This window comes from Apis laboriosa, unplaced genomic scaffold (genome assembly GCF_014066325.1).
Source record: "Apis laboriosa isolate Shangri-la unplaced genomic scaffold, ASM1406632v1 scaffold158_cov153, whole genome shotgun sequence".
Classification (NCBI taxonomy): domain Eukaryota; kingdom Metazoa; phylum Arthropoda; class Insecta; order Hymenoptera; family Apidae; genus Apis; species Apis laboriosa.
In genome coordinates this window covers 1,041,664-1,061,604 of record NW_025222082.1, presented here as the reverse complement: position 1 = coordinate 1,061,604, position 19,941 = coordinate 1,041,664, and the positions used below count along the sequence as shown (strand labels likewise).

The 19,941-nt window shown below is 40.6% G+C and overlaps 2 protein-coding genes across 2 annotated transcripts; one reads left to right on the top strand and one right to left on the bottom strand.

The window, feature by feature from the left end:
- Positions 1 to 204: 204 nt before the first annotated feature.
- On the top strand, positions 205 to 2,714 carry LOC122710867 (transcriptional regulator ATRX homolog). The gene is made up of 3 exons (XM_043929054.1): positions 205 to 1,318; positions 1,415 to 1,555; positions 1,739 to 2,714. The coding sequence occupies exons 1-3, from the start codon at positions 1,314 to 1,316 to the stop codon at positions 2,466 to 2,468; spliced, it is 876 nt and encodes a 291-aa protein (XP_043784989.1). The 5' UTR covers positions 205 to 1,313; the 3' UTR covers positions 2,469 to 2,714.
- A 97-nt stretch (positions 2,715 to 2,811) lies between these two features.
- LOC122710866 (cubilin) lies at positions 2,812 to 19,688 on the bottom strand. Its single transcript, XM_043929053.1, has 52 exons — positions 19,466 to 19,688; positions 19,233 to 19,362; positions 18,964 to 19,143; positions 18,845 to 18,889; positions 18,628 to 18,768; positions 18,450 to 18,553; positions 18,232 to 18,379; positions 17,925 to 18,167; positions 17,545 to 17,851; positions 17,148 to 17,470; positions 16,721 to 17,077; positions 16,487 to 16,640; positions 16,232 to 16,416; positions 15,659 to 16,160; positions 15,258 to 15,483; positions 14,854 to 15,171; positions 14,604 to 14,758; positions 14,177 to 14,509; positions 13,452 to 13,948; positions 12,975 to 13,367; positions 12,611 to 12,884; positions 12,247 to 12,504; positions 11,392 to 11,903; positions 11,105 to 11,306; positions 10,578 to 10,940; positions 10,307 to 10,512; positions 10,090 to 10,241; positions 9,824 to 10,012; positions 9,553 to 9,734; positions 9,243 to 9,473; positions 9,024 to 9,170; positions 8,863 to 8,938; positions 8,687 to 8,789; positions 8,448 to 8,607; positions 8,135 to 8,365; positions 7,996 to 8,069; positions 7,690 to 7,916; positions 7,314 to 7,514; positions 7,100 to 7,235; positions 6,557 to 6,887; positions 6,301 to 6,486; positions 6,046 to 6,202; positions 5,789 to 5,966; positions 5,467 to 5,691; positions 5,233 to 5,395; positions 4,725 to 4,936; positions 4,583 to 4,657; positions 4,444 to 4,508; positions 4,134 to 4,374; positions 3,883 to 4,045; positions 3,066 to 3,316; positions 2,812 to 2,962 (listed from the first exon to the last, which is right to left on the bottom strand). The coding sequence occupies exons 1-52, from the start codon at positions 19,531 to 19,533 to the stop codon at positions 2,849 to 2,851; spliced, it is 11,094 nt and encodes a 3,697-aa protein (XP_043784988.1). The 5' UTR covers positions 19,534 to 19,688; the 3' UTR covers positions 2,812 to 2,848.
- Positions 19,689 to 19,941: the final 253 nt, after the last annotated feature.

Sequence of the window (19,941 nt, the reverse complement as noted above, 5' to 3'; positions counted from 1 at the left end):
GTTTGTTCTATCATGTTGATATATATGAAATTTCGTTTCTTTGGAAATACGAATTTAATAAACTAATACCATTCGTGTTATTTTATTCGATATCGATAATCTATTTTACAAAATATATTGTAAAATTAGAATATTCGTGAAATTTTTTTTATTAAAAAGTGCAACACGATAATTTTTACAACTTTTGGATAATGAATAATTCAACAGAGAAAAGAATTTGACATTTTGTATAATAAAATAACTAGGATTTTATCCTAAGATTTTTAGTCGTCAATGTAATTAAACAATTATTTAAATATCATATATACCAATCCAAAATAGAAAAAAAAAATTCTACAATTTATATTTAAAATGCCACGTAACACCCGCAATAAATTCAACTACTCCAACTTTACGACATTTTCCAAGAACTTTTAACAAAGACCAATCTTCTTCTTCCACGCTCGAGTTCGTTGTAAATTCACCAAAGATATCCCTCCACGTTGTAATAAACGTAACGAAGCGTAAGAATCGCGCAATCGCACTTTGAAGAAACAACGATTAACATCAATCTTGTCAAAATTTGTTTATCCCATTAAAACAAACAGACGAGAAGCAAGATGAACATATAGAAACTGATTACTGGACCCATTATGATCCAGCTGTATAAAATTTGATAACGATTAACGATTAAATACGAAAAAGTTGAATGAAATCGAGCTATTTCTCATAATTATCTTCTATGTATAACGATATATTTATCACGGTTTAAGATCAAATTGTGAGTGGTCGACCGACGTCAGAGTGCGTCGATACAGAAAGATTAGATACGTGTACCGACCTAAATATCTCGTCTCGTCGTGGTGCACGATATCGGCGAACACCGTGGGATAGAGAAAAAAAGAGAGGAAAAGAAAGAAAACGAGGAAAGGGGGATCCACGCGTGGGAGATGAATGGTACAGCTATTTCAGGAACGGCCTGTTCTAGGTCAAGAACGCGAACGCGGCGAAGAGAATGCTTTACATTCGACGAACGAGGAAGAAGATTCGAATATTCAAACTTCGAATATTGCGCGTTACGAATCGAGTATCATCGTGTCATTCGTCCACGTATTGGCGATCGATTTCGCGACGATATCGAATCAGATATCGCGGGGACCATTCACTGCGGCGAGAGCCAATCTTGTTTATCGAGATATCAACACGTATAAGATATAAGAGGATCGAGCAAACGGCAGCCAGTGTTGTGCTGAATCTTGGTTTCGATAGTCACACAAAACGATCCTCCTAAGTGAATCGATACTTATCAATTTAAACGCAAGCGCGGAGCAAACATGCGGTAAGCAAAATATTTTGATCTTGATTTTGAAACTTCTTGAGTGGTGAACCGTTGGAAGGTTGTTATTGATTTTATTTGCGAATCGTTTCTTCGCAGGATTTGGGTATTGTTAACCGTTTTACTGATCGTCACGATTCTCGCATCCGACGTGTTCGCGAGGAAGGCTGGCAAGGAGGGCAAAGAGGTGCAGTCGAAAAAAAGGCACGAGAAAAAGAAGAGGGATGTAGAGTATTCGAAGTGAGTTTTAAAAGAGTGCATGGCCGAATGCATCGTCGTTTGAGCGCGACGTAACGGTTCTAATTACGCAATTGTTTTTCTCTCGAGTTTTTCTCTCGGTTTTATCTTCGTCACGGGTGATCGGCATTGAAAATGTATCGAGTTTTCCTGGCAGAATGTCGCGACCGATTCGCTATGTTTCAGGGAAGAGAGGTGGAAGGATGGAGAGAGGAAAAAGTTGCAATCGAGGAAAAGGAATGGAAAGGAAAGCGCATCCGACGAGAAGAATTTGGAAAATTATTCGGAGAATCTGGAAGAAACGAACGAGAAGTCGGAGAAGGGTCACAAGTCGAGGAACAAGAAATTGAAAGAGAAGGAAAATATCGATTTTAAGAGCAAGTCTAGCTACGAATCCCCGAAGGGGAAGTCTAAGAAGAAGAGCAAATATTCCGAGGCGTCGCAGGCTGTTCACGAAAAGGATTCGAAGAAATTGAAAGACGAGAAAGCGAAAGAGGAAACGGTCGAGGAGCGAAACAATGTGAAGAATGAGAAGAAGTCGAAGGATAAAAATGTGGACAAGTCTGAGAGGACGAAGAAAGATGGCAAGAGGAAGAAGCTTCAGAAAAAGGAAAAAGAGGTGACGGTGGAGGAAGTGGAGAAGGAACCGGTGGAAGTAGAAGAGACAGAGGAGATTAAAACGAAATCGAGGAAGAGCAAGAGAAAGTCCGAAAAAGGTAATCACGAGAAGAATAGGAAGAAACGAGAGGTGCCAAAGAAAAGGAAAGAAGAAGAGGTGGGAACGGAAATAGTGATGCCTGAAGAGAAGATCTCAGAAGTGGACGCGGTAGCCGAAAAAAGTTGTTCGATAACGAAAGAGATCCAAGATGAAGAAATGCGAGAGGATTGTGGGGATGAGAAGTGCAACGAAGCGTGAAAAATTTATAATCAGAAAATATTATGAATCATCGTATTTTAATTAATGATTCAAAGATATATCGAAGAGATTGGTATTGGTATTGCAACTCGATACGATTTCTCGAGTCTTCCATGATGATGAGCCAACGATTTCACGCATTATACGAAATTTCATTTATTTAATCTCTATGCATATCAAATCATACTTGTTACGTTATTTACAAATAACGAATTTTTCGACAATAAATCGTCTAATTAATCTTAATTTTACTTACTTGCTTGAAGCGCGGGTTAATATAAATATGTTGTTAATCTTCGAGATATACATACATAAATATTAATAAATATTTTTATAAATTGTCCTTAGAATCTTACTCAGAAATAGAAATCTTTTCATTCTTAATTATTTCGACTCTCAAAAATCGCTTTCCATCCTGTTCCGATATTATTCACGGATGAAGTGTATTTCACGATCAAACGATTGCTGGTGGCGATGAACGGTGCTGGGTCATCCTGAAGCAAATAGTAATCCAGTAGAAAAGAAGGAAAATCATTATCTCGTTTATTTTGCATTTTTAACGATTGCGATCGACCGTGCATCCTAATATTGACTTACCCCTCCGCAATAACTGGTGGCAAAGTCTTCTATTCCATCAGACGTTACATCGTAGATTGAAACAATATTGTATTCGTAATTACAGGTGCTCTTCGAGCCAATGTCTAACACTGTGAATGTTAGAACGACTTTCAGTCCACGTGGCACGATAATATCCCAAGTACAGATCGTGTTATTCCTATATTCGTTGGGGTACATGGGCGATGTAAAAGATCCGGCGTAATTAAATATTTTGCCGCCACATCCACGACCTGTTTGTACGATCATTTTATCGAATCATTTTATCAACAATTTCAAGGAATTTCAAACTCATTGTACAATTATTCCAGTGCAGATTCTTCTCACTTCGCTCTTTATTATTTTCATTCGTTCGTATTTATTCTTCACACGCACATGATCTACATATACGAAATCTTTATCTGTTCTCCAACGATTCTCAAACATCGCGACGTTAATCATTATACACACATTAGGTTATCTCAAATACCGTAGTTAAGAAATTGCAAAATAATTATTATAATCGAACATATTACTCGATATCGATGAATTATCGCATATATATTTCTTTTTTATTACAAAATGTTTCAACGTTCTTGAAAATAGAAATCATGCAAATTAAAAGTTAAAGCGGTATTTTCGATTGGAAAAATAGAAAATATTTTTCGAAAGAGAATTGGAAAACAAGTGCGAAGAAATATATATATATCATAAGGTTAAAAGCATAAGCATAAGCATTTATCTTTTTCGTTCAAATTCTTAAAATAACATTACTCACATAGAATGACCAATTCCGATATACATTCATCTACGTTCTTACCTGCGTTCGTGGTGGTGTACGTGATATCGTAGTATTCGTAGCTAGAATGCCACTCGGACCAAGAACGTAAACTCAGTTTATTTCCGGTACTGAAAATAGGACTTGGCGTATCTATGGAGCACAATGACGCCATCAGTTTACCATGGAAATCACCGTCGAACACCTATGTGAACGTAGTGAACGAATGAAAGCAAAAATTTTCACACGAATTCGCATTCTTACGCGAAATTAGAAATTACAGCGATACTTGCATTTAGTCCAGCTTTCGTACAATCGGTTTGATCGTAGAGCATGAATTGATTGAAGTATAGAGAGATGGTGTGATTCTCGGGGGCAGTGATCGTGATCCAACAGTCATCGATACCCTCGTGCACGATTCGACCTTGCAACTCGGTGAAATTCCGATCGCAGGTCGCCTTGCTGTACTCCAACTTGAAACCTTTGTGCCCAGGTTTAATACCGTTGAACGTTAAGTCGAGTTCGGTGCTGTAACTGTCGAGGAAAGAGAAGAAGGAAGTTTTTCGAAAATTTTAACGGAAAAATTAAACGATCGTTGTTTACCTGTAGTAATCGTGAGGCAAACTGTTGCCGCAATATTTGTACGCGGTTCTTGGCATGAATTCATTCTGTAAATTATTTATCATTCATATTAAAATTGCAAGATATGATAAATCTCGAATGATATTCTACGTTTCGTTACCGAATAATACGATTTGCCCGAATTTCCACTCCAAACTAAGTCCTGGCCGAGTCCTTGCTCGATGTACTTTCGATTCTGTGTGAACACGTGTTTCATATAATTGTAATAATATCCTCGAATCAAATTCTTCGATGTAAATTACCTCTTTATCTGTGATCTGAAGGAAATCGTCTTTGCATTCGCGAGAATCAGCTAGATCGAAGTCCAAGAATTTTATTCTCATTCTTTCGAAATAGTGCACAAACTTTATCGTCCAACGACATTTTGTGCCGGGCTCGTAATTATTCGGATAATTCGGTGAAGTTAGTACGTTCCCCGAGCCGTTTATTATCGGAGAAATATAAGTGCACAGTGCTGAAACAATCGAATAATTAAACATTCACTATTCTCTCATTAAAGACAAATTTACACTTTTTCCATTCTCATATGAAAGATAGAAGAAGAAAAGTGAAATATTTATACTTGTTCAATGATTAAATTCAAAGTGTTACTTAATTTCACTTAAATGAATTTACTTTAATCACTTTAAATATTCATTTTGAATGAAATGCAAATGAAGACAATCCTTATTGCGGATAAATAAATCGAGAAAAAGAAAAAAGCGAAAAAAATCTAAGAATAAATGATAAACGATTAGATTTATATATCACCATCTACTGCTTCCAACGTTCCACTGACTCCAGCTCCTTCCACCGTTCCATCGCTATAAAATCGTATCAAAAGTGAGTTGGAACTCGATGATATGGGAGATGGAGGTTGGTTTCCACAGTATCTTCCGAGCAGCTCGCTGAAAGGTCCGGTTCCATCGCGGATCTGGACAACGTGGAAAGAAATAGAAATAGGAAACGAGTAAAACTGACAGGACAAGATGAATGAAATTTCACCTCGATGTAATCACCGGTGCATCCGTTGCCCGTGCGATTGGTACTGTTTTTAACGTCCATACTATTTATCGTGAACTTGATGTTCTTCCCCTCAGTCGCTGACACAATCCAGTGACAATCCTCGAAGCTGTCGTACGTCGAACCTGTTTGAGTCTTGAACGATTGACTCGAGGTTAAATTAATATTGCCACCGCAACCCGCGCTGATGCTCTTCACGAATTGTACCTGGAATATTTAAAATTTTCGGAGGATATCGATTTTTTTTATTTCTAAAATTCAGAAAAAATGGAGAAAATTGGAAGGGTTGCTTCGTAAAGTTTACTTTTATGGAAAATCCAACGGAATGGCGGCTGTCATCCGTGTGGAATTTAAGCACCATGGAATTAGAATTCGACTTGATGACCGGCAAGTTTTCCGTAAGGTTTCCACATAACATGGCTAGTTTGTTTTCCTCCAATGTTTCCGATCCATTGTAGATCTGAAGATTATCGAATATGCAACTGCAAAATAGGCAAGTGTTGCAATTGCAAATAACTATTATTATTCCTTCTTAATTGGAGTAATCATGTAATCATTTACTTGAAATTGAACTCGATATCGAAACTCTCGAAACGAAGGACGACGCTCTTATCCGATGGCGCTTGAATTTTCCACGTACAATCTAATCTTCCGAAGTATTGGTTGCCATTCATTAAAGGCTTAATCTCTCCTGGCGTTGTCAACAATCCTCCGCATTCTTTCGAGACGAAGAAGAAAGAAAAAAAGAAAATAAATAGCATTTATTCAAAGTACATAAGTATAATCTTATTATAATAATATTGTTTTGACGAGTACCATGCAGGAAATATTTGAATTCAAAACCACTTCGTGCAAGATAATTATCGCTTCTGAATATGATCTCCATCGCGTTTGACGCTCTTATCAAGGGTGGTTTATCTTCCCCGCACCATGTACTTTCCTCGTTCATGTATCCATCTTGATATTTAATCGTCACGTTGTCGTAACGACAACCCCTACGACCTAATCACAAAACATTCGATTAACATTCGATCAATTTCAATCGCGCATAGAGAAACAAATTCCCTCTTACTACGCTCGATCTGGAAATCCATAAATTTGACCAGAATGTCTTTGCCTGGCGCCACGAGAGTGTAATTGCAAAAGAGATTTGGCGGATACGAAATCGGATAGGAAGGTGACATGATCACCTTTGGATGAGTGGTGACGTCGAAAATTCCACCGCAATTCTCGAACCATACGGCGCGGAATCCGTCACCTTGGATCGCCTCGTTCGAATGGAAAACTACTTTCATGCGATTGCTCGTCGAATTAAATGCCAATGGCGTTTGTCTACCGCACACCTTTCCGAGATCCTTCCACGTTCCAACGGATTCGCCCGTTTCCTTGATCCAGTTGAATATCTAATTCGAACGAAGACGATTCCTTTGACTACTTAAAATTTCTCTCGTTATCACAACGAACATCAACTTTTCTAATATATTAAATATCTATCTACTTCGAATTAAGTTATTTTGAAATTGAAACAATATTTGACAAAGTCTTTACTCGAAACAAAATTGATCGATGCAAATCGATCACGAATATCTCTCGTTACCATGCGATCTCATCATACCTGCACGTAATCCTTCTCGCAATTAGTACTGCTTTCCAAATGGTAACGATCAACGAACACTAGGCCGATGCTGTAGCCATTGTCCGCGGTTATTTCCCAAGTGCATTCCGCGTTGTTGGGATACGCCGAGGGGAAGCTGTGAAAAATATCAAAGACCATGAGCGAATCACATGTTTAAACATTGCAAACGGTTATTACGAGTCATTTCAATTACTTGGGCGACGAGATCTCTCGACTATCACCACGCAGAGCACCTCCGCATCCGTTATTAGCTGGTTCCAGGGTGAACTCGAAATCTGTCGGCTCCTCCATTGCCATGAACTCGATCCACATTTCGTTAAACGTGCTAGTGAAATTATACGACTGCGAATTTTCGCAGAATTTCCCGATCTCTGGTGAAAAAGGTCCGCCATTCCTGAGAAGAAAAGGGATTAAAAAGGATGACTTACCTTTCATCTTTAAAATTTATATTAATCTGTCTAATGTCTGAGACTGATTATAGTTTTGTACGAATTTATATTTTTGTCAAGAGAATTGTGTCACAGGGATAGAGAGTTTGTGTACAGGTAAAATACACATTGTTTTATTACCTGATACTCAAGTAATTCTTGTCACAACTGCCCAAATGTAATTGGTTGAAATGAAATCTGATTATTTCGTTATTCGGATATTTCGCGTGCCAGACGCAATTAATAGGATACGATACGTTTTTAGGCGCTTTTATCACGTGCGACATTCCGTGAAAAATACCGCCGCAAGGCTGCCATTTGTATTCCAAACTGAAACGCATCAACGTTCCATACGTACCGTTCACTATCTGCAAAATTTCGAACGAAATTTATATATTAATACGATCGAAATCGTTGTATTTTTTTCTTCTATCTGCATACGCTTACGTTCAATTCGTTGACGAGTTCCGGGCTTCTTAGATACGTTGGCTCCGTGAAATTTCCGCAAAGTATGCCGATACCTTGAAAATAACCAAAGAAATTGCGTTATTTTATTATTATTGAATATAACATAATAATTTATTACCTTTCAAGGAGATGTACTGATTATTGAAGCAAAACTTGGTAAAAGCAAGGCCGCGAATCCCTCCAATCACACCTGTTACCATTATTGACAATGTCACACCTGTATTGTTATTGCTTAACAAACTTTCCGGTGGTTTGATTATCCATTGACAGAAATACGACGATTCGTTGAAGGGTAGCTCTCTCGGAGCTGACAGATTACCCTTCATTTCATTTATCTCTCCACCGCAGGCTGGAAATTATTAATTAAACATCGAAATTATTGAAAAGATTAATTCCATCAATCGAAGAAATTATTTATTCGACGAACGTACGAGCTGGTGCCTCGGCAAAGTAACGCAATTTGAAACCACGATATCCCGATGACGTGTAAGCACCGATCATCATAGTGTTACCAGAACTGGTTACTCGTTTCGTGGTTGAGTTCGGTCTTAATATCTTGATTTTAGACTTGAAGTTGAAATCGTTGTAAAACTAGGAAGAAAGGGAAATAATAAAAAGAGTTGACGCGATCAAAAGGAAAGTGCGAGAAGATTAGAGCTTTGATGATCACCGTTAGATAATATAATGGGGAATTCTCTTGATATTCGGGTAAATCTTGTACATCGATGACCACGTGATAACCCCTTGGCAATTTGATTCTCCAATCGCAGTATCTATAAAAAAAAAAAAACAAAGGAAAATTTTCAAGATCGAGTTATAATATAACATAAACTTTCAATCTCGTACCTCGAACGTGTAGCGATATTGGGATACCCATTCGATTTGATCGTGCCCTGCATCGCAGTTAACTCGCCCCCGCATACTATAAACGCATAATGAATTTCACTTTCCCATTGATTCATGTATATATATTTCTTTCGAACGATAAATTAATCAGACATTCATACTTTCGTTACTAGCGTTGAAACTGATACTGAATCCCTTGTACACCGTGTATTCGAAATTATCGCTTTGGAACGTTATAATAGCTTCGTTGGTCGCTGTTTCGATGGGATCGGGTATCGTCATACCGCAGTAAGTTCCAATTTCGGTCTCTGGGAAGATAGAAATTTATGAAATTTCGTTTCCAGATCAAATCTGTCCTATCTTTACGATTCCTTACTCACTCTGCACGCTGGTGTCGTTCCAATTCCTGAATACGTCGTCGATCTGCACGTGATCCGTGATCTTGCAACGTCGAAGACCGGGTAGATTTATATCCAGGAACGTGAGTTTCAACGTGTGATGGGCAGGGGCAATTATCCACCAAGTGCAGGTCTGATTCTTTGGATAGAAGAATGGGAAATTGGGCGACGAGATGATACCGTTAACGTCTCTGATAATCCCTCCACAGATATCTGGGAGAATCGGAGGAAGGAACGTTGTTAAAAATATATATCTCTCGATATATTTTACGTTCGTATTTTAGAAACGTACGTTTGATGGATAACAGAGCTTTGAAGCCATTTTTCGGCTCGGAGAAATCAGAGAAGTAGTGGATGCGCATCATATTCCCTGTACTCATCATGCTGCTAGGCGCCACGTCTTTGCAAAATCTTCCGAGCAGATTGGATTTCTCCGTTCCACCATCTCTTATTTCAACGTACTCTTTCTCGCAGCTGAAATTCGTTCTCTTCGTTACCTCTGGAGAAACTCGAGAGGAGCTCGACTCGATTCACTTTGTTTCAAAAACTGTTCGAAAACTTACTTAATGGTGTTGCTCAGATCGAATCTTTCGACGAAATGGATGAATATCCTCTCCTTGCCTGGCGCCATCGCGGTCCATATGCACTCGGAATACGGGGGAGGAATGTTGGGATAATTCGGCGTGCTGATCTCCCATTCCTTCTGTTTGTCCGATAAATGGAACTCGCCCCCACAATTCATGCTCACCTCTCTGGATCATTCATCCAGAATTTTATTTAAATATATCTCGCATTCGAGTTTTTCGATAAAAGAACCTATTATCATCACCTGTAAGTTAGTTTAAAGTTGATATTATCACGAAAACCTTCCGTCTTCACGTACAAGAGATTTCCTATAGTTTTGAGGCTGCTTGGAGTTACGTCGCCGCAATATTTACCGGAGCCAAGCAAAGGTGAGGAAGAGTCACCGCCATTCTTCAACTGCAAGAATAAATAAAGAGATTAAGTAAGAAATAAAAGATATTGATTATTTATTATATCGTTACCATTAGATAATTATTAGTACAAGTCCAATTGGGTCCTTTTTGTATCGACATCGTGACGATCTCCGCTTCTATCGTCCGTCCAGGTCTCACTTTGACGACCCATTCACAGTTCACCTTGTATTGCAATCGTCTCAACCATCTTTTCGGCCAAGTAGTCTCATTCACCTCGATCACTCCGTTTGGACCTTTCATCTTGCCACCACACTCTGTACAATAAGATCAACGAACGATCTAATATCTCGAATGAAAAAAAAAAAAAAAACAATTTTACCTTTAGAGACGAACGCGCTGAAACCCGTGTTATTCCTATACCCATCCGTTTCGAATTTAACCGTCATCACGTTGTCCACCTCAACATCGACCGACGTGGAATTCGCCAGGCACAATTTCCGCAACAAATTAGCATTGCTTTCGTCCGTCAGAGCGTTGCCGGAATAAACAGCGACGAAGTCGTCCGTGCATTCGGCCGTTTCCTCCAAGTCCATAGCTAAAATTCTGAGTTTCAAGTGAGTTCCGGGTGGAGAGAGGAAAACCCAGTTACAGCGAAGGAACGCGTCGTAACCGTAGGGCCAGCCAGGCGAAGTGAAATCGTAGGTGTAGTTCTGCACTTCTACTATCATGTTGCACTCCGATACTGTTTCCAAAAGTACGATTCGATTAGAATCGTTCATAATTAGTTACGATTTATTTTCAACAATTTCTCACGGTTTCTTTTAAAGGAATGGAGCTTGAATAAAACAACATTTCTTTTTTTTTTTTTTTCTTTCATCCAATACTAAAGAAATACATCCAACTTACGTTTCTTGAATATGTTCTCGCCGTTGTCATCGTTGATGATCGGTACCTGAATCCAATTTAATTCGAACCAACTACCCTCTCGGATAATATCGACCGAGAAGTCGATGTAGATCACGTTGGTGGAGGATGTGATGGGATCCGGGATGTCAAGATCGCATACTTCCAACAGAATTGGAGCATTGCTGTCGTAACCGTCGTACACCTGCTCGCGAAATGAACGATCGATAAGCACCACACTCTATTATTCTCTACTCTAAATCCTTCCTTCAAAAATTATATTCACTCACCCTGATGTAGGAGAAACAATAAGTGTCGCTGTTCTCGATAAATATATCGGTAAACTGGATTCGAATCGCCCATTGAAATTCGACGGTGATCCTCCACGAGAGGGTGTCCCTTCCCTTGTACGGAATCGGATAAAAGGGAGAGGTGACCTTGCCCGAGGGTCCACTCAACTCGTCCCCACCCGTCACGCTGAATTCAGCCTGGAATCCCGTGGCCACGTCATCGCCGTCGCTCTTGAACTTGATCCAGAGCGGTTTGGAAGATTTGACCGGTTCCGCGCTCGTCCCGCAGGAGATGCTGATCAATTTCCCGATCCCGCTCTCCTCTCGAATCTCCACGTAATCCAGATTGCAATCCTCGCTCTGTTGCAGGTTGAACTGGCTGAAAGTCAGGCTGATCTTGTTTCCGGGCGAGTTCTCCAGGATCCAGATGCACTCCGAGTTCAAGGGATAGGCGTTCGGATAGTTTGGCGACGCGATTACTCCGTGATACGCGGTGTAATTTCCGCCGCATGCTGCGTTCGAAAATAATTGAAATTATACGATTTTTGAGTCGAAGAATATCGTGTTATATCGAAGAAAGAATCGTGTTGTTATTATAATTAATCTCGTATATTTAATTCGTTTAATTTCGATGATAAATTGTATCTTTCTTACAAGTTTTCATCTTACGAGAGAAATTATCTATGTCGGATTTAAATTAAGAGATGAAATTTATTGATCTTTTAAGCAAGTTAATTAAGACGTAACGTATCCAAAAAGTCATCAAAGTTGAAGGAATAATAATTTTATCCAAATATGATTCTTTAATATCATAAATTTCGACAATATGTTACGATTGTTAAAATGTCTATTCACCTGAATTTAACACGGAATATGTGAGAGAGAAGTGTATGAAGTTCTCGTGAAATTTGTACAGATGCACAGTGAGAGCGTTTCCGTTGCTAGTTATCGGCAATGGTACGTTTTTATTGCACCATTTGCCTCGAGACGGTCCAGTCGTGTCCACACCATCGAAAACCTCTATGTAGTTGAAGCAATCGTTGCTCAGAAATGAGAAATAATTTAATTCCTCGGAATAATCCATATAAGTGAACGTCACGGTAACGTGATCGTCTATAGGGAAGGAAAATAATTAATTAGAAAGATTAATTATTTATAAAAGCTTTATCCATTCCAAATAAATTTATCGTATTTAATCGACGTATTCGAAGATACGTACCTAGATTCTCGGCGATCAATGTCCACGTACAATTGTCGCTGTAATCCGAATTGCCGATGTAACTTTCGTATGGAACTATGTAACCTTGATCCTTCACAATGATACGAGCACCACAGGCTTTCCGGTATTGCGCTTTGAACCCTTTTGCCGAAATCAAAGAATCCGTCCTCATCACTAGTAACATTTCGTTGCTGGTCGATACGTAAGAAGGCGGCAATTGATTTCGACAATGCGTTCCCAATATTGGCGAGTCAGTCGTTGGCCCGTCGTATATCTATAGCAAAGAGGATCCAACATAATTAGAAACCCATTCGTTCGTCGTAATTTCATCGATAAATGATTGGATAACTGTTATAACACAAACCCTGACGTAATCGTCGGTACAATTCTCGGTGTTCTCGATATCGAAGTCCAAGAAAGTGATATTAACGACGTAATTTTGATCGACTTGGAACAACCACTTGCAATTTTGCTTGTTCGGATAATTCTGAGGATAATTGGCCGAGTGCACGATCCCGGAATCGCTGGTAAATCTTCCACCGCAAGTGATGGGGACGGTTTTGTAACTGGCGTTGAATCCACGCGACACGTAGATTATATCGGACAGGAATTTCACGAACATCGTGTTCCCGAAGCTGGTGTACACTACAGGTTTGGACGAATAGCAGATTTCGACCAGCAACGGTGCCTGCTCGTTCTCGCCCCCGTAAATTTGCAATTTGTCGAAATAGCACTTTACCTTTTTCTCGATCTTTATCTGAAAGAAAACGATTAATACGATTATTACGGTTAAATTTGTCGCGAGAAAACAGGTATACATTAGTTGAGAAGAGGTACCAACATCGTGAAGAGTCAGTTCGATGCTGTGCCCGTAATCGACCTCGATCAACCACTCGCATTCGATGTTCGTCGGATACGCAGACGGATATCCGGGCGATGTGAACGTGTCGAAGGGTCTGGTCAGATGTCCACCGCAACCATCGACCATCCACTCGAGCCGAAACCCGTTGAAAGCGATAAAAGAGTCGGTGATGAACTTCAAGAACACTTGGTGTTGGGACGAATGAATTTTTGCAGGGAGCACGTTTGAATCGCACAGTTTCGCGAGCCGTTTCGACGGTGTTCTATCCATACCCTCGGATATCTCCAGATAATCGTATTCGCAGCTGTTATTCCTGCCCAAATCCTCGACGTCGAAATGGGAGAATGTCAGATTGATCTTGTTACCTATGGGGGCGTCGATCATCCAGCTGCAGTTCAGATTGTGCTCGTACTTGTACGGGAAATTTGGCGATTCTATTATTCCGTAGTAATTGTGTATCGTGATATTCTGGCACACTGTGAAGTAAACGTTTTCCAAATATGAAATACGTTCGTTCGTACGTATTTAATTAATTATTAATAAATTGATGGAATTCAAAGGTAAGGACGATAATCGACAAAATGTCGAATTAACTATTCAAAAGGAGACAATTTCTATCGAGTTTCGATTGGATGCAAGTATACAATCAAGAATTCACCTTTAAAGAGTAAACTTTAATATGATTGTCGAGGGAATCGACTCACGTGTTTCGTACTTGAGATGAAAACCGCGGCCGGAATTCGTAAAATCACTGTGGAATTTTATGTTCACTATGTTGGACGTTGTCTGAATGATTTTCGCGTTAGATTTGCCGCAAAATCTTTCGTTGTTCCGATGGTTCATCCCCTCCGATATCTCGATGTAGTCGTATCTACACTTGTTGTGATGCTCCAATTCAAGGTCCAGTATTATCAATCGTACCAAACTGCCCTCGGCAACGGCTATCTTCCAATAGCATTCCGCCTGATTCATGTACGGCATCGGATAATTCGGAGATATGATATCGCCTTGGGCGGCTGTCAAAGCTCCACCGCATCCTGAAACATTGGAAAAAAAAAAAAAAAAATTCTCGTTCAAATCTCGGCAAGAATCAGGATGAAAAGACGAAGAAGACGATCGATCGATTCTTGCCTATTGTCGTGCTGTCCCATCTTATGCTGAATCCGGGATAACTCGAACGGCTCACGAATTTCAGGTACAATTGATTTGTCTGGCTTATGATCTCCGAGGGGATATCGATTCCACAGAATTTGCCGATTAACGGAGAGGTTTCGTAGCCGCCATTTCTTTTAAACGGAAAATTCTTGTAACGATTTTTCTTTTCTCTCGATTGTTTTTTTTTTTTTTTTTTTTTTTTCCTCTAAGATAATTTGACGCTCACCTGATTTCCAAATAGTCCGTATCGCAAGTCGCGTGTCTCTCCAGGATGAATTTTTCCACGTTGATTATCACCCTTTGCTTGTTCGCCGCTTCAATCACCCACACGCATTCCTTCCCGCGTGGATAACGTTTGGGATAATTGGGCGACTTGATGACACCTATCGGTTTAACGAAATGACCGCCGCAAACTTTGCTCGCGTCGACGAACATGTACGACGCGATGAATCCCTCGTTAATGATCGACGAGTCGGAATGAAAGATCAACGTCATATCGTTCACTTGTGATATTATGGTCGGTGGATGTTTCGCGCCGCAGAATCTGATAAATCGATGGACAAGAACATAATGTATGGTTTTATTCAAAATTCATTTATATACTCTCGAAAGCAAACGTTTCGTACATACGTTCCTATTATCTGCTGATTGGACGACATGAAGCTTTCGTATAACTTCACGTAGTCGTGTAGGCAGTTACGATTACTTTCCAGATTGAAGGATAACCAGCTAAGGTGGATCACGTGTCCTATCGGCGCTTGTACAGTCCAGATGCAGTTTTCATTGTTTTTGTAACGGCCTTCGCTGCTCGGTGATTGAATCGTCCCGCTACGCTCCGTGAACAATCCTCCGCATCCTTTCGAAATAAATAAATCGAGAGATTAAAATATCTCTCGATGATCTTTCCAAACTGAATTCGTATTAATCTTTATATTTGCTCTCAAACAAGAGTAAGAGTTTAAATGATCGAGTTTCATTCGAGCTTTACGATTCTTCGTAATAAATTTCTGTGTGAACAAAGTTTTGCTCACCTATCTCAGTCGTGGTGTAATTCGCCATGAAACCGCGTTTCCCCGTTGCACCCGAGTACTTAAGCGTCATTACGTTGTGCGTCGAATAGTACGTCAAGTCAACGGTAGTTTTGCAAAGATTGGCGAGACGGGTGGAGTTCTCGTTCGGTCCATCGAACACATCGAGATAATTGAAAATGCACTTTTTCTTCAACGAATTGTTGATATCTACGTCTAATATTTTCAACACGATTTTCCTGTTCGGCGGTTGCCTGATCTCGTAGGTGCACACCTGCTTCGCAATTTCCAAGAGGGGATACGTAGGCGATTGAATGACGCCTGACACGTCGGTGAATATCTTGCCGCATATCGTTTTGTACGAAAGTGAGAATGCGCCTATTTGATACGCGTACGACTTGAAGATTATCAACAATACGTTCGAGTTCGATGTGATTGAGGGTGGAATCGAATTACCGCAGTATCGTTGTATCAATGGAGATTCGCTCGTTTCGCCGTCGTAAATCTAAATCGAGAATAACAATATCGTTAAGATATTTTCACGAAGACGAGGAATGGATATTGAAAGGATGCAACCTCGACGTATTCCATATGACAGTTGTTCTTCAAAAGCTCGAACGTGGTCCAGTAAATTTGTATTCGTTTTCCAACGGATAATTGAATCTTCCATTCGCATTCCAAATCTTCCCACTGCTCAGCGGACGTAGGGCTTCTTATGATACCAGTGGGAGAAGTGTACACTTCGTTGCAACCTGGACGACCTGGACGAAAGAGAAACCTATAATTTTAGAGAACTGAGAGCGAAAGGAATGCGTTCGTCGGATTCTTCACCTTGGATGGCGGAGTAGTGAATTTGGAAGCCTGAGTCTTGGCCAGCACTGTCAGAGTGGAAATAGATCACGACGCTGGAGGCGGGTACGATGAGAGGAGCTGGATGCGAGTGATTGCAGTAAAGTCCCAATCGTTCCCTGTGTATAGTGCTGATCTGCAAAGTTCAACATATACATATATATATATATCTTCTGTTCTTCGCTTTGACGGATTGAAAGACAGGGGCACGCTTGCCTCGAGGAAATCGGCTCCGCACGTTGGATGCTCCTCCAGCATCAATTGGCCGAAATGGATCTGTATTCTCTTTCCGGATTTAACGGTAATCTGCCAATAACAGTCCCTGTTCGGCGGATACCTTCCCGGTGATCCAGGGGAGCTGATCGTCCCGTAATCGTTCGTCAAACTACCTCCGCAAATGGGCTTGACGCTGTTCCATTCAAACGCGAATCCGTCGTAGGACACGCTGTTATCGGAGTGGAACCAAAAGTAGAGAGAGTTGTGAGAGGACACTATATTTTTATTCTCGTAGGGGAACTCTTGGCCGCAAAATCTGCCGATCATCTGACTGCCGGCGTTCCTACCATCGTGTATCTATGAAATCCGTTCGAGTCGAATCAGAAGAAGAATTCGACAAGGAAGAAAAGAAGGGATCGAGTTTTACCTGTAGAAAGTCGTACTTGCAGTCGGTCGAGTGCTCCAGATTGAAGCGGGTGAACGTGACGTTCAACACGAGGGAGCTGTTTGTGATGAGAACCCAGGCACAGCTCAGCCCGTGCTGATAAACGTTCCCGCCTATCGGGAATTCGAGATGTCCCACGGGATTACGCGACACACCGCCGCATGTCTGTCGCGGGGTTTCGCATCTGGTGCCGGTGTACGTAGACGGACAATCGCAGGTCACCACGCCGTTCGAAATCGCGCAGACACCGTTGTTCTTGCAAGGATTCGGGGAGCACGGGTCGATTTTCACGTTGCACGTTGCCCCTACGATAATCGTTGAGATGTATCGTTGATCGAAGTTAATCAAAGATCGTTGATCGTTCAAAGTGTGTGCCCACCGGTGTATCCAGGATCGCACGTGCAAGAGTAGGTGCCCAAAACGGCGGCACACTTGCCGTGCACGCAGGGATTACTGGAGCAGGGAGACGCCTCGGTCGATGCTCGACAACCGTTGGGTCCGATTCCATCGCCCGTTGTGCCGTGTGGGCATCGACAGATCACGTAGGCGCTCGTAAGTGCTGAATTCTCGACGCACGTGGCTAATGGATGGCAACCTCCGTTGTTGATCGCGCAACTACCTACGTAGACACATGTCACACCGTCCCCACGGTATCCCGTGGGACAGGCGCCGCACATTCTCGAACCCTGTCAACGATCATTGCGATTCTGTCATAGGGAAGTTCGAAGAAATCTCGAGATCGAATAGGATTTAAATTACCATGGTATTGATGCATTGGACGAGAGGGGACGTGCTGCAGCCTCCGTTGTTCACCTGACACTCGTCTACGTCGGCGCAATAGTACCCGTTTCCTGTGTAGCCTCGAGGACAGGAATCGCAGAAGAATGTTCCAGGCGCATTTCGACAAGCAACCCAGGGATTCACGGAGCACGGTCTATGATTTCCAGCGCATTCGTCCACGTCCTTGATGCAAGCTGGATTAGTACCTTCTGACTGCCATCCCTGGGAAAATAATGGGTTGTTGAAGAAGGGAATCGTTGGTGTCGAGCGATTCGTTGTTACGCACTTGATCGCAAATGCAGGTGTAACCGAGCGGTGTTCCAAGCTTGCTCACGCATACACCGTGGCCGCAAAGCTCGTTGGAATTTTGAGTGTTGCAAACGGAAGACTTTTTCTTGCAATGGAGACCGTACCATCCTGCCGCGCACTCACATCTGAAGATAAATAATTGATAAACATCAAATATCATTGATTTTCGGAAGAAGAATTAATAAGAAAATTTACTTGTACGATCCTGGAAGATTACGACAAGTGGCTCCATTTTGACATCCGAGATCTGTTCCTAGCAATCGAACGCATTCGTTTACGTCCACCATACAATTTGGTCCCTAGTATATCATCGTATATTTATATATTTATATCAAAGGAAAAGCTAGAAACCTCAATTCTTATAAATATTCACCTCCCAATTTGATGGACAGTGGCACTCGTATCCTTCGTAAAGATCATAACACGTTCCACCATTCATACAAGGATTACTAGCGCATTCATTTATCCTCAGTTTCCATTCTATAGATTTTACTTTATTCTCCACTTGTAGCATCTAGAAACATCTCAACGATTTTTATAGATGCATTCTATTAATTACATGCATAGTTTATTAAAATTCTTATACATACTCGATGAAGTAGCATCCGTATCCTCATATTTACCATTAGTGCAGTCTGTAAGTAATTAGTCGAACCATTATAGTCGTATTAAGTTTTAAAAATTGGTTTCTCGTCTCGAAGATGCTTACTTGATTCATCGAAAGAATTTCCGATTGCGTACTGTTCCCTTCAAATCCTCTCATCGTAGCTATTCTTTTCTCTAAACCGTCCGGACCCTCTACAATTTGTGTCAAACGTTGTAAATTCGATTCCACGTCCGCCAGATATCCGGTTTTCCATCTCTCGATCAAACGCGTCGCGCTTTGCGCCTAAAAATGAACCAAAATTTACACCATCAAAGCGTAAATCGTTCGAGCAATTTTCAAATTTTTGAAGAAAATATTATTTTCTTATTTACAGCGATAGCAACGTGAAGCAAATTAATTTCGTTCACGTTCACGTAACCATTCCCTAGAGTCTTCAGGGTGATGTTCCTGTCCTTCGCCGCGGAAATGAACAGATTTCCGTCTCGAGACTCTAGCACAGGCCTGGGATGTGTTAAAAATTACGTTTATGCAATGTTGCACGGTCACAAAGTTTCTTTTTCTTTGGTTACAAGATTGTATCTGACGGAAATTGCGTTCTCCATACCTTTCGTCCATCCATGCCGTGCAGAATCCCAACCAAGTCAACAACAACCATTGCGATCTCGTTGCCATATCGTCACAATAGATCGAAATTTTATTGAAACATCTCCTGCCGAATGTTACACACGATCTTTCCTGAGATGAACTGCATCGAATGATCAGAAACCAGGCCTATCTTCGAGTAAAAGTGGGCGTATTTCTGTATATACTTATCGATATCCACCCAATATCGGTTACACGTCTATTCTCACATTTTTACTACACGTAAGCAATACGTTTCATAAAGTATATTGTATTCTTTTATAATTAATATTTATAAAAGATTCCGCTTAGAGTTAATCGAAGGATTTAAGTTAAGTTCAATTTATGTTTAATATGCCGATGCTTCGTTTAAAACTTTTTCTTTTTTATCTTAAAACATTATTTAAACGTTATTTAAAATATAAACTTTTTTAATTAGAATTAAAAAATATCGCGTTT

Coding starts and splice junctions, on each gene's coding strand:
- LOC122710866 (XM_043929053.1), bottom strand. CDS start 19,533: ATGGCAACGAGATCGCAATGGTTGTTGTTGACTTGGTTGGGATTCTGC. Junction 19,363..19,465: donor ACGGCATGGATGGACGAAAG/GTATGGAGAACG, acceptor AACACATCCCAG/GCCTGTGCTAGAGTCTCGAG. Junction 4,046..4,133: donor GTACGAAAGCTGGACTAAAT/GCAAGTATCGCT, acceptor ACGTTCACATAG/GTGTTCGACGGTGATTTCCA.
- LOC122710867 (XM_043929054.1), top strand. Junction 1,556..1,738: donor AGGGATGTAGAGTATTCGAA/GTGAGTTTTAAA, acceptor GCTATGTTTCAG/GGAAGAGAGGTGGAAGGATG.